General features: G+C 51.9%; 1 protein-coding gene across 6 annotated transcripts; it reads right to left on the bottom strand.

Moving 5' to 3' along the window:
• Window positions 1–4,948: 4,948 nt before the first annotated feature.
• REM2 (RRAD and GEM like GTPase 2) lies at window positions 4,949–13,367 on the bottom strand. Of its 6 annotated transcripts, none has more exons than XM_059707597.1 (6): window positions 13,234–13,366; window positions 11,993–12,135; window positions 7,553–7,894; window positions 7,237–7,310; window positions 6,365–6,572; window positions 4,949–6,100 (listed from the first exon to the last, which is right to left on the bottom strand). In XM_059707597.1, the coding sequence occupies exons 2-6, from the start codon at window positions 12,027–12,029 to the stop codon at window positions 5,790–5,792; spliced, it is 972 nt and encodes a 323-aa protein (XP_059563580.1). In that variant the 5' UTR covers window positions 12,030–12,135; window positions 13,234–13,366; the 3' UTR covers window positions 4,949–5,789. The 6 variants fall into 6 exon arrangements, with proteins under 6 accessions (XP_059563580.1, XP_059563582.1, XP_059563578.1 ...); XM_059707599.1 differs by adding an exon at window positions 11,206–11,289 and having other exon boundaries at window positions 11,993–13,328; XM_059707595.1 differs by lacking the exon at window positions 11,993–12,135 and adding an exon at window positions 9,082–9,225 and having other exon boundaries at window positions 13,234–13,328.
• Window positions 13,368–13,420: the final 53 nt, after the last annotated feature.

Genomic DNA, 13,420 nt, shown 5'->3' with positions numbered 1-13,420 from the left:
AACTTGTTAGCTTGTCATTACTACTGCCATCATTTTCCCCATTCCTCTGTATGCCTACACACTTGACTTCCTACCTGACCTCACTCTCCTCCCCAACTTCAGAGAATGCTCAAGATTTACAGAGAGGAGAGGAGAGGAAGGGACCATGATGAAAATAAACCTTAATTGTTCCTGTGCTAGAAGTCCCAGGCTCACAAGGTCCTGGGTCACATGCAACCAGCCTAACTTTCAGGAAAACAGATCCCACTGTCCAGTCTTTTTTATGCCTGAAACTGTCTAATCATATTAGGGCAGATGGCTTTGAAAAATCAAAGTGAGGCTTCCCCCACCCCCCGCCCCAGGTGCCTTCAGGGTACCTAGTGCTCTTTGTTTTTCTGGCACTAACTGTTAGAGCCCTAACCTCCCAAGCATTCCTGTAGCACCTGCTGTTAGTCTCCAGAACCTAGCCCTGCTATGGCAATTTCCTTTCAGAATAAGTATTTTATTTTATTTTATTTTTTAAATATATTTTATTGATTTTTTACAGAGAGGAAGGGAGAGAGAGAGCCAGAAACATCGACGAGAGAGAAACATCGATCAGCTGACTCCTGCACACTCCCGACTGGAGATGTGCCCACAACCAAGGCACATGCCCCTAACCGGAATCGAACCTGGGACCCCTCAGTCCACAGGCCGACGCTCTATCCACTGAGCCAAACCGGTTATGGCCAGAATAAGTATTTTAAATCACAGGTTCTCTGCCTAAAGACCAGTTGTCATTTGAACAAAAAATGGAAAACTGTGTAGTATAACACCATCACGTAGGCTTTAGATGTCAATCTTTTCCCCAGTCCTCCCTAAAATAACAAGTCCAATAATGGCTCACCTGTGAGTCCTGTGTGAGGTATGTTGGACCTTGCAGACCACAACTTAAATTTGTATTTCCAGAGTGGTGGTGTGCTTTGAGAGGCTAGTAAATTGCCAAATGCCTGAATAAGGGACCAGGACACAGGTGTCAAAAAACATTACTTTTCACTGCTCATTTGTATAATGCTTGACAAATTACAAAGATATTGGCATTTTATTTAGTCCTCATAACTATTCTACAAGGGTAGGTGCTATCTTCGTTGCACAGTTGGGAGAGCTGAGGTTTAGAAGGACAGAGTTTACAAACGACTTTTCACCCTGGCCAGTGGTTCAATGGTTAGCACATTGGCCTGTGCACCAAAGGATCACAGGTTCAATTCCCAGTCAAGGGCATGTATCTGGGTTGCAGCAAGTTTGCTCCCCAGCCCCATTTGGGGAGCATGCAGGAGGTAACCAATCAATGTGTGTCTCTCAAATCAATGTCTCTCCCTCTCTTCTACACAACGGAAAAAATATCCTAGGGTGAGGATTAATAATAAATAAATAGTGACTTTTCTCCCTAGACCTCCATCCAAAAAGTAGTGGGCCTGAGTGCTAATAAAATGCCTTCAAGGCCCCACTGAATTGGAATTCACTTTTTAAAAAAAATGTATTTTTATTTCAGAGAGGAAGGGGGAGAGATAGAAACATTAATGATGAGAGAGAATCTGATTGGCTGCCTCCTTCATGCTCCACACTGGGTATCAAGCCTGCAACCCAGGCATGTGTCCTGATTGGGAATCGAACCATGACCTCCTGGTTCATAGGTCGACACTCAACCACTGAGCCACGCCTGCCCAGCTGAATTCACATCTTGAGTTTACAAGGCCACCAAGCTATGGAGGCATGACAGCAAGATTCAATAGATGAAAAGGGACCTTGACCATGTGTGCATTAGAAAGCCACCAAGATGATAAAGGATTAAGAAGCAGGATGCTCTCATACTTTTGTGGCCCCTTAACAACTTGGCTGCACCATCCACCCAAATGTTGTTGCCTTTTGTAGGGAAGGTCTTTATCTATCATGGGGCGGGCTGCCCACCATTTCTCCTGTGCATTTGCTCATGTAGTTTCACAAGGAGTGGTTTTCCTTCTTTCCTCCATCTATCTACACTCTTCAGCGTACATCCTTCAAGCCCCAGTTGCTAAAATATGTCTTCTAAATTTTGTTTCTTCCTTTCATAGGAAATTTAAAGCACAGGCTTTGCCCCCAATTCGATGGAATGTGGTATAGCATGCTGCCATTTGTCCATAGTAGTGCTGTCACCACCTTGTTTCATTTCTCCTGGTCAATTGTAAGTTACTTGAGGGCAGGGATAGAGTCTTATCTGTATTTGTTTTCCTCAGAGGGCCCCACACAGTGATTGCCATAGTGTAATATCTGAGAGGAACAATAAGCATTTGTATATGAAAGATAATAATATCCAGGAAAATTTTACTTGGACTGATGTGGATTGGAACTATCTATATATATAAAAACCTAAGTGACTGAACGACCGGTCACTATGATGCGCACTGACCACCAGGGGGCAGATGCTCAACACAGGAGCTTCCCCCTTGTGGTCGTATGCTCCCATATGGGAATGTCGCTCAGCTGACCCACCTGGCTCAGCGGCCCACCAGCCAGGCGGCAGCCACTCACTCCCTCAGTAGTCCTGCAGGTCCAATCTCCGGAGAACGGGCCAGGCACCAAACAATCCTGACAGTGCTGCTGGCCTCCTGAAAGTTGGCCTCTGGCACTGCGGCCGGCTGCTTCCCCTCCCTAGACACTCCGCAAAGAAGAAACAATATAAAAGTGGCCGTCAGGTGGCTCCTAACAACCAGCTTGAATGTCAGCAGGACGGAGATCCCAGGCTGCAAGGGTGTCCCACCACTTGCCCAGGGCGCCGATCGTGTCCCGGCCCCACCCCCACCTCCATTGGGGGCCCACTGTGCATGAATTTGTGCACCGGGCCTCTAGTGTTAATAAAAGATGTATATATGAGTGGACTTTCTGGGAGTGAGTGTTTAACCCAGGACACTTGTGAAGTTGTCATTGCATGACTGGCAGCCTTTCAGAAGATAAGAGACCCTGGTCCAGTCTCTGTAGAAACTATTAGATGCAGCAGGGCCTAATGACCCAACTTTAAGCAGAGGAAGGAATACCTTCCAAGACACAGGACTGGCCTCTCCTCTGTCCCCTTAGGGGAGGGCATAGTCTATGCTCTGGGCCAGTGAGAAGGCCTTATGTGCTGGGGGAATGGGGATAAGGGGTGGGCTGGTAAGAGCACAGACCCCACGACAAAATCACAGTGGTTAAGGGGAGCACAAGAGCAGAGGAGGTCTTACCTGGCACAGCCAGCTCAGGTCCCAGGGCCCTTAGCTATCTCTCACGCCAGTCCAGATCAGCAGCCAGGCAGTACTTTGCCTTGATCAAGGGAGGAAGAAAAATGTCCTGGCTCTTAGAGAAGACCCCACTTCTCCCAAGTCTGGCAGGAGCGTGACTTCAGTTTCCTTCTGTTCTGAGCTCTTCCTTGTAGGCGTCTGGAGGGAACACACAGATGGGTCGGCTGATAGACTGGCTGAGTTGGGGGAGGGAAGCCTGTGGTGTATGTGGTTCCCCGTCCAGCCATCATCATCTTCAGAATTCTGCCACATGAAAGGCCTCCTGCACACCTCCTACTGGGGATGTGCCCACAACCAAGATACATGTCCTTGACCGGAATCGAACCTGGGACCCCTGAGTCTGCAGCCCGACGCTCTATCCACTGAGCCAAACTGGTCAGGGCAAGACCATCCATCTTATTGCCTACAGCACTAACTCCTTTGCCAGCATTTAAGGTCCTTTGTAATAGGGCTTCAAACCTTTTCCATGTTCCTCTTACCCTCCCCTTCATGTCTCTGAAGTTTCAATTAAACTGCAGAACCATCTGGTCTCTTAATGGGCCCAGTGTGTTTTCCTGCATTTTAACATTTGAACTGTCTTTGTTCATGGTCCCCAGAGATTAGAGCTGGCTTACTCTACTACAGCCATGTAATTTCTTTGGCCCTTTCACCACAGCCACTGCCCACGGCCCTGCTCATTGTGTTGCCTACATTTTTTCTACTGTTCCTCTTCCTCTCCCTGTCCCCTCCCCCCCCATCCTTACTGGAAAGGGAACCTCAGATGCAAAGGTTGATAAAATCATTAAATATCAAGCAGACATGAGTGGAATCCCAGCTCTGCTTACTGACCTCTCAGACAGGTTACTTAAACTCTGTTTCTTCCACAGTAAAAACAGGTAGTAACACCTTATATAGTCATTAAAGAATTAACAGATAAAGTGAATAAAGTCCTAAGGATAGTGTCACTATCCTATCTCATACTGGGCTGGTCTCACTTGGCCCTCTGCAGCTGTAAGGACTAAGAAGACAGACATCTCCTTCCTCTTTCCATCAAGTTCTGGGAACCTGAGTGGGGTGAGGCGGAGGCCTGGCCCTGGATGCTCAGGTAACTGTACTGCATGTGTAAGTGTGAGGGGAGCTGCTGCCTCTGTTCCCTTTGTTCAAACTCGTGGCTCAGGCAGCAGCAGGCGTGGGCGTCGGCAGGGAAGGCACTGACAGCTTCAGTTCTCACCCGGGCTTCGCAGGTGACAGCTGGGGTGGTGGAGCCGTCAGGGGAGGTGCAGGCTGACCCCGTCCTGACCCGGCTGGTGGGCCTCTCCGGTGGGTGTGGGCCTCACCTGGAGCCAGTCCAGGGCGTAGCTGAATGTAGCTCTGGGAGCTGACCGTAGCCTCCAGCCCGCTTCTTGCAGTATAAGAGATGGGTACTTGGTAGTACGTGTCACTAAGGTACTAAATTACTTCTGGCAGATAAATTACTTCTAGCTCCTCTCCAGGCCTGTTTCTTCAACGGCAAGGCAACGGCACGAGTTAGACCCAATCATCTCTAAGGCTGTGGTCCCCGGTCACGGACTACATCAGGACTAAGTCAGTTCCGAGGCCTCCCTAGAGCGTTAGGTTCCTTACTCCTTCGGGCCTGAGTTTTCTTGTCTGTAACAGACAAGAGTTTCCCACATCCATCCCTTCTGTGGGGGCGTTGAAAACAAAGTCAAAGTGAACAGGTGCAGTAGAAAAATTCTTTATTCAAAAGGGAAGGGTGGACCCTTGCTGGTACTTCCTGGGCCCTGGCCAAAGGGGAGTTACCACCCCGCTCAGCTCCTCACGCTGGCATCTGAAGGCAAAAGTCTGTCCACACCTTACCTTTAAGAGCCTTAAAGGGAAAGTGCCGTGGTGTAGTGATAAATCACAAAATCAGTTCTCAAAAAATAGCACTACCAGGCCCTTGCCTTTAAGAACTTCTTAAAGGCAAAGTGGACAAGTGCAGCAGATAAGAGCCAGAACGTTATAGGAAAAGCTCCAAGAAGGGTCTCCGTGTCTTTACCTTTAAGAATCTCTTAAAGGTGAGGCATATTCGTGCACAGTACAAAGGTGGAAAACCCTGTAAAAGAGTCTACCAAGCACTTTTCCAGTTCTCGGTTTTAGGGTCTCTACCGGAGAGGTGGTAAAGCGCGAAGTAATGAACAAAATACCGTACCTTGCAGAACGATTTTCCTTCGATTTTCCTTCCTGCCCGCCGGCGCGCCCGCCCTCGGGTCTGAGCACTGCCTCCTGCGCCCAGGGGCGGAGGGGTATTTCAGAGACCGCCCCTCCCCCCTCTAACCGTGGTCACACCAGGGCGTCCTGGGAGTTTTTGGTTTCCTAGTCTACATCCCCCCCACCCCACCCCCGCCCCCAGCCTTGGCTGTCTTCACAAAGGAAGTCGGACAGGGCGTGGCGGGGCGAGGGGGCGAGCCGAGAGTGGTGACCATGGCGACCGTGGTGACCATGGCGACCGCGGTGACCATGGCGACCGCGGCTCAGAGCACGGAGAGGTCGTGACACGACCTAGAGCGCTGCTTGAAGAACTTGGCGTTGCGGGGCACCAGGTTGGCAAGGAAGCGCTTGGCCTTCTTGGTGAGGCTCTCGCGCCGCGCGGGTGGCGCGGGGCCCTCGGGGCTGCCCCGCTCTGGCCGCTGGCCCCCCGCGTGGCCCCGGCCCCGCCTCAGCCGGATCTGGCGGACGGCGCCCTCGAAGAGCTCCCGCGTGTTGTGGTGCAGCGCGGCCGACGTCTCGATGTGCTTGCAACTCAGTGTTCCTGCCAGGTGGCGGCCCTCTGCGGGGAGGGACGGGATCAGGCGCCTGCGGGTGCACTGGGCCTGGGCAGGGTGCGCCGTGGAAAGGGGCTGAGGCGAAGAGGGCAAAGCAGGGATCGTGGGGAGGGAAAAGGGGGCAGTGAGAAGACGTGACGGGGAGTGGAGAGAGGAGCTGCTCAGGGCCCTAGGCATGGGCATTGGGGGCCTGGGGCTAAATGTCGTTAAGTTTGTGCAGCTGGCGGTAGAAACGCCTTATGCAAAAGAGGTGACTTGGAAGGGAGAAGATACCTTAGGATGGCAAGCATGGACGCGGTTCAGGATACCCACCCTCCAGTGAGACCTCCCGGGAGCGGGCCAGGTCACTCTTGTTTCCAACGAGGATGACAGGCAGGTCATGGTGGGGCCTCCCAGCGCGGAGTCGAAGTAGAGTCTCTGGAACTTTGGAGAAGCTTCGTCGGTCAGTGACTGAGAAGACGATGAGAAAGGCATCCCCGGTCTGAAGGCAGTGGTCCTGCAGCCACCCCGCGCCATCCCCCTGCAGATGGGCGGGAAGTCACAGAATGTCAGGGCGGGGAAGCGAGGGAAAATCTGCCCAGCACCTACGATCTCCAGGACGAGGAATCAGGATGTGAGGGAGAAGCCACCTGTGTGGAACAGCAGAGCTAGTGAATGGCAGAATCTCCATGTCCAGGGCGTGTTTGTGGGGGAGGCGCAAGTTAGTAATGTGAGCCCACACTGGGGAACTGGAGACACAGGATCCCAGGCTAGGGTAGCCCGTCCTATTTTCTGATACATAAGCTCAAGAAAGTTTAAGAAATGACTGCTATTCAAGTGTTATGTAACCTGGTCTCTTGTTTCTATGTAGTAACCATTTACATCCAAACGTTCACAAGTCCTCACTTTTTCTTTTTCTTTCCCTGACATGCCAGAGCCCTGAACTCTTGAGGGGTCAGACTCTTCCAGGCTGAAAAAAGTATGGATAGGGTCAGTTTCAGAATGTTTAGCCTGGCTTGCAGCTACAGGGTTCGCCAACTTCAAATCCTAACTTTCCTCTGGGCACTATTGGGGGCCTTTGCTCTCTAAGATGATAACACATGTTGAAACCAGCGCCTGCAGTCCCACCAGCCTTCGCCCAGGCTTTGCCCTTCCCCAGTTCTCCCAGGGGTCATCACCTGCTTGCAGCGCATGTTAGTTCTCACCTGTTCCCAGATGTCATAAACAACTAAGGTTACTTCCTCCTTATCCACCATGATGCGTCTCTCATAGGTGTCCTCTGTTGGGAAATAAGGACAGGGAATAGTGCCCATTAGGAAGCTCCCAACACTTGTGAGACCTGGTAGCCAGGGATGCCTCAGATCCCAGAACCAGGGACCGTCCTCCAGGGAGGTTGCCACAAAAAGCACTGGAGAAACTTCTCTGAGGTTCTGGCTCCCAGGGGCTGCTCATGCCTTGAGCTCTCCCATCCCTGACTAGCTCTGGAGGCACCCTCAACCCTTGCAGGGCTCCCCGAAATACCTGGGTTCTCCGGCTCATGAGCACTGTCTCCCTGGAGACCGCCAAAAGTGCCCGCTAAGGAGCTCTTGCCCACGCCACTCTCCCCCACAAGCATGACCTTGAAGATGCCATCCTTTTGGGTGGTGGCTGCCTCCCCTGAGCCCAAGGAGTCAGAAGAGCCAGAGGATGAGGCTTGAGGTGGCCAGTCAAGTTCATCTACAGCCTGGGCCCGCCGCAGCTGGTGCTTGTAGGGGACAGGCATGCTGCCTCTTCGTCTGGGGACCCCGGGGGCAGAGGGTGGCCCGCTCCGGTCCAACCCTGCCAACAGTTTCTCTGACTTCTTCAGCAGGGTGGCATTTGCTTCTGGGGGGCAAAGAGAAAGAAGTTATGAGCGGGGTATGCCTAGCCATCTGCACAGGGCTCAATCCTGGTTGCTCCAGCTTTAGAGGCCCAGTTGATGACCATGACCCAGAAGGAGCTGAGAATCTTTGGTCTGACCCCTTACACCGAAACTCTCCCAGAAGCCTGAACTGGTGGGGCACCAAGGAGCTGACCTGATGGCTTGTCCAAAGTGGCTCCAGCCACAACCTATTCAAAACTGCCCCATGCAGGGGAGGCGCCTGTGTGCAGCCTTGCACACCCACTCACACTTCACACTGACACATAGGCACACCCTCTGGCCGGGGGCTGCTCTTCCTTCGGCCAAGAGGCCTTGCCCCTGCTGCTTCCTGCACTGGCAACCCTGGCTTGCTGGCTCAGGGGTGAGAAACTGAAGCTGCTGCCCATGCTCTGTGGGGGTGGGTAGTGGTAGTCAGAAAACTTTGCGGCGAGCCCGATCTCAGGGAAGGTCCTTTGCTCTTTGAGATGTGTGCTTTGTGTCTCTGGGTGTGTGCATGAGAGGGGCTGCCTCTTCCTGTGGCCTTGTAGGTGAATATCCCCCAGTGCGTGAGAATCCTGCACCCCTGGCTGTTTCCGTGAGTTGGAGAAAATATTGTGTTCATGGTGAGGATGAGGGAGGGTGGGAGAGGGAGACAGCGAAAGAGCAGGAGCATAAGAGCGTGACAATGCATGGGTCAGGGTAACAGGAGGAAGATGGACAGACACAACAAAGGGGGATGGAGAGAGGCTGGAAATAGCCCAGGATCAATACTTGGCTAGCAGCCAGGGCCTCCAGGAGCCAGAAGAAACCCTTACAACAGGTCCCCAGGGCAGCCCCTTGCCCGTGATTCCCAGGCTTGGGGGCCGCCCCTTCCCTTTCCCGTTCCTTTCCTCCTGCCTCTTGGGAACGAGTCGGACCTAGGGGGCCAAGTACAAATTTCCCCCGCGTAGCCCTGAGTGAGGGGGAGGGGGCATTTAAGCAGCTCTTCCCCCCACCCCACAGTTCAGCCCCATTCCTAGTGTGAGGGGGCGGCTTCCCCCCTTTCCAACTTGCTCTACCCTTCTTGCTGTTTGGGTTCAAGCTCCTTTAACCCTCTAGTTCTGACCTCCCCGCCAAAGCTTCGGCTCCCACCCCCATGGTTCCAGCCAAAATCTGCCCCGCTCTGCCTCACCTGGTGTGGGCGTCCCTGGTGGGGAATTCTGGTGGCCGCCGGAGGGGCAGAGTGCTGTGGTTTCTGTGTCCGTGTCCATGTCGGCGTCCAGGTCCGAATGCATCGGTGTGCGTGTGTGTGCAGCCCGGGCGACCAGCAGCACCGCTATCTCATTTAGCAGCACTGTCAGCTTTTCCCTTTAAATACCACCCCCCCACCACGTGTCCTCCCCCCTAGACACCTGGGGAAATTGTCCCGCCCCTGATGAGGTCACACATGCTAATGAACAGTGATGTCAGCGGGATTCCCTCCTTTCTGCCCTCCCCGCTTTGTGTCGCTTCCCTCTGGGAGCACACACACTGCAGAGTCCGGGTAAGACATAACAGAACAAAGTCAGAGAGCAGAAGAGACAGGGTCTCAGAGAAGTGGGGCGAGGGTTTGGTGGCTAAGGAAGGCAGGAGGCAGGGACAGGACCGAGAGGTCTTTCTCCAGGAGCCAGGATTATGCATCATTTATCTCCGTGTTCCCAGCCCCCTAGCCCAATGTCTAGCCCAGAGTAGGTGCTCTGTGGCTAAATGGAGGGCTAGAGGCAGAAACCAAAAGAAATGCAGAGACAGGAGGCACCCACCTTGCCACCAAGCTTCCCTGCCATCCTCTCCTTCCCCACACCACCCCTTCCGGGCTAAGGCCCAGAGAAGTCCCCGTTTCCCAGCCTGGTCCCTAGGTAGATGGGGCTTTGAGGAAGGAGAGATGGTTGCTTTGTTTGGGCTGCTTCCTTTCCTCACCAAGTTCAGGTGCTGCAAACCATTGTGGGGACTTCCTCTTTTTCTCCCTCCCTGCCAGGCCCACCAGCCTGGTGTTAATCGGAGCAGGAAAGAAGGGAGAGACTAACCCTCTGGAGGTTCCCAACCCCAAGGTGGGGTACAGAGTGCTAGCCCCTCCCCTTGAGTCCCTCTCTGGGACAGCCACCAGGGCTTCTGGGCTACACAAGGCAGACACAGTGTCTACCGCCTTCTGTAAAGCCAGGGTGGGTGTCTCATTTACTGTTCGTTTCCTGCCCAATTACTCTTGGTCTTCCTTCCTGACACCTGCAAGCACCCAAACATTCTGATTTCCTGGCCCCTGCTGACCCCATTTTTGTCAGGTCTTCCTACAATATCTTTCATCCTCATGGCTGTAAGGCTCAGAGTGGTAGGCGGATGGCCTGCCTCCAAATCAATCATGCAGCTGGGAAAAAAGTAGGGACACCAGGACTCTCACCCACATTTTTTCAATGCCAAAGATGCTTCTTCATCTCTACCCTATGCTGCCTTCCTTGTCTTAAATATTCCAACTGTCTCCTATTATTGGGAACAATCCATATTGCAATCTTTGGTGGACTTTTCTAATCGAAGAGGCAAATGGTAATCGGACTAACATGCAGTAACAGTTCATTTACCTAGAGACCAACTACAGGGCAACATTGTGGGGTCTGGTGGGAGCAGAAAGGACTCCTGAGCAGGTACAATATTCATGCGCTTTACTCACAGGATAGACTCTCCAGTCTTCAATTATGGACTATTTACCTCTTATTCACAATTTTAATGTGTGCATGTGTGTTCGTGTACACATAGATCAGAAGCACATTTAGAGCAGCAAGTGACCCCTGATGGCCTGGTAGTAGGGAAGCAACACCACAGAAACCTTTTAAAGCAGTCATAAGCATTTAAAGGCGCTCTAATACCATTTGGCATAAAGGCAAACAGCCCCCTGACACTATTATAACTTCTGAAAACATAGCTTAGCAGGAGCCATTGGTTTCTGTGTGATCCTCAGCATCCCGGCAAGATTTCTATTAGGTTCTGGCTCCCAGGGGCTGCTCCCACCCCCGACTTCCACCGCTGAGTGCTGTCTGGAGACCACCAATGAGCTACATATGAGTGTAATGTTTTAGAATGATTTCCTTCCAAAAGGAGTTTTTAGAGAAGTTTTAAAGTATAAAGGTGTGAGCTTGATGTAGCTGGAAAACTCAATGAGGTAGTTGGATTCATTTTTCTGGTATCAGATGAGTGAGTCAGGGGCTGCTGAACCCAGCAAGGATTCCTGACTATGACTTCTGCCTGCCCTCAAACCAGCCTTAGGCCACAGGAACAGGTTGGGTTTCACCTTGAACCACCATCTCTCTTCCTCACGGGTAAGAGGCTGTATACTTGCTCATCCATCTCCAAGCTCCCTCAGGAATGGGAGAGCCTATGGAATAGTGGGAAAGGGTGAGATCTGGAAGCGAACCAGCCAGGTTTAAATCTGCCTCTCGGTAGACTGGTCTAGTCTCCTAATTCCTTGGATGCTGCTCTGAGCCTGTGAACTGGCTCGTGTGGTTACGATGCCCATGGCATCGCCTTGTCATGAGGGTTGGCCACATGGGGTAATGGATCTGACCCTCAGCAGGGAGCCCAATTATTGGTGCTCCCACGGCCTCTTCTGTGTGGCTGGGGGACCCCCTTCCTTCCCAGCAGGGACCGGAACTTGGTTCAGGCCCAGATTTTGCTCCTTAAGGACTGAATTCTTTTGTTCTCACATTTCCAGCCGATCCCCCTCTTAAGCTGAGAACACCACCTCCTCCTCTTTCAGCCCTGATATTGGGCACCACAGATAGTGGTGTTTATCCTGATAGTATTTGAAGTTGCCTCCTCTATTTCCTTGGGCCATGGTTAAAATAAACTTGGGTGAATGTTCCCCAATGTCCCACCCTCTCCTGGGTGGGACCCTCTGTTTTACTAGATTTCTCTTACTGCCTGTACGAGGCCAATTCCTTCTCCCCATCAACCTGGAGCTCCACTGTGGCTGCTAATAGTGTTACTGCTTGCATCTCCCAGAGCACACACCCAGCACCCAGAGAAGCTTCTTTTAGGCTCGTGAATCTATACACACAGGCATTCCTAGTGAACTCTACCTTCAAGTCCTCCCTCCAGCATTCTGAGGGGTTCCATCACGGGGAGCGTTCCTTTACCTTGAATCTCTGTCCACTTTCATTACAAAAAAAGGTCTCGAGTAGGACAAGGGATGAAGATACCAGGTTGAAGGTTTTTGAGATGGCTGCAGGGAAGACAGGAGCAGGAAGAAGGTAGAAACCAGGTGATGGAAGAATGGGAGGGGAAATCAACATTCCCTGGTCACCGGGCCGGACACTGGTGGGACCCAGGGATTGTTGCACTGGGGAAGGAAGGCCCAAAGGAAGAACAGTAAGCAAGAAGGGAGATCTCTGGAGAGGATCTGCAGTGAAAGGAACTCGGGTCTTTCCCAAGCCAAGACGCCAGGGTCCCAGGACTGCACCATATACCCTTTTTGCCATTCCTTAGGCTCTTGCTCACTGGGAAGAAAGAAACATTATGCAATCAGCACTGCATGTAAGGTTGACAGGGTATAATCAACAGGAACCTCTACCAGAGGGTGGGGATAGCCAGGCCAGGCAGGAAAATGAGGACGAGGCTGGGTGTTTCCCTGGGGATGGAGGAGCATGTTCTGTCAGGGATGCCTCAGCTCTGCTTCTAGGCATAATGCTCACCCCCATAGTTCCTTCTAAATCCTTTGTCCCGATTTTCACGTCAAACTCTGGGACAGCTCTATCACCTTGCTTACCAGAGGCTGCGTTGCAACATTTTCACAGATCATTCCCTCCTCCATCACCCTCTCCAGCTCTTTGGCTCTGGCTACTGCTTGCGTTCCTGCACCTTTTCTGAGGTTCAGGGTCCAGCTTATTATAGCCTTCACTCTCAAGTCTGCTTAGTTTGCTTATCCCGTGGACACTCACCATGCCTGGAATTCACAACTCTATTCCAGCTACTGGCAGTGTTCTTTAATCTAGTTTGGGCCTTCTTCCAGGAAGACCTCTTAGATTTGGCCAAGTAGATGCCAGCATCGTCACATTCTGAATGTTTGATTTTTCTCTCAATTCACCTTTGCCTGCTTTGAAGCAGCCTGTTAAAAGCTCATCTGCCTAGGACAGACTGTAATTGTCTGGTGGGGGTAGAGGGTGGAGGGCAGGAGTCACCGCTCCCATATTCTACCAGGGACAATCTGCTCCTGTGATCTGTACTCTGCAAGTACTCCATAAATGGAAACCTTTCCAGCTACAGGGCCCAGCAGGCTCACCAGGCTCTGGTCTGGCAGTGAATAAAGAGGTTTGGTGCTCACCCTGGTGTCAATCACTGTAGAGTTGGGCCCCAGGAGGTGAGTGGAGGTGGAAAGGGTTGGTTCTTAGGATCCTTAGAATTTTCTTACCCACTGTGTGGTAAAAAAATCAAGAGTGTGTGATTAGATCAATAGGAAGAGGGGAGAGCAAAGGCCTACACAGGAAGGAGCAAAGTGAGGTGAGCATAAG

The sequence above is a fragment of the Myotis daubentonii genome, chromosome 1 (genome assembly GCF_963259705.1).
Source record: "Myotis daubentonii chromosome 1, mMyoDau2.1, whole genome shotgun sequence".
Classification (NCBI taxonomy): Eukaryota; Metazoa; Chordata; class Mammalia; order Chiroptera; family Vespertilionidae; genus Myotis; species Myotis daubentonii.
The sequence above is the reverse complement of the archived record's forward strand: the minus strand, read 5'-3'. Positions and strand labels throughout refer to the sequence as shown.

What these genes read in the sequence shown, in the direction of transcription:
- REM2 (XM_059707595.1), bottom strand. Translation starts at nt 9,184, where the DNA reads ATGCATTCGGACCTGGACGCCGACATGGACACGGACACAGAAACCACA. An exon ending in TCATGAGCCGGAGAACCCAG is followed by an intron (nt 7,311 to 7,552) that starts GTATTTCGGGGA and finishes ATTTCCCAACAG; the next exon opens with AGGACACCTATGAGAGACGC. An exon ending in TTTATGACATCTGGGAACAG is followed by an intron (nt 6,573 to 7,236) that starts GTGAGAACTAAC and finishes GCCCATCTGCAG; the next exon opens with GGGGATGGCGCGGGGTGGCT.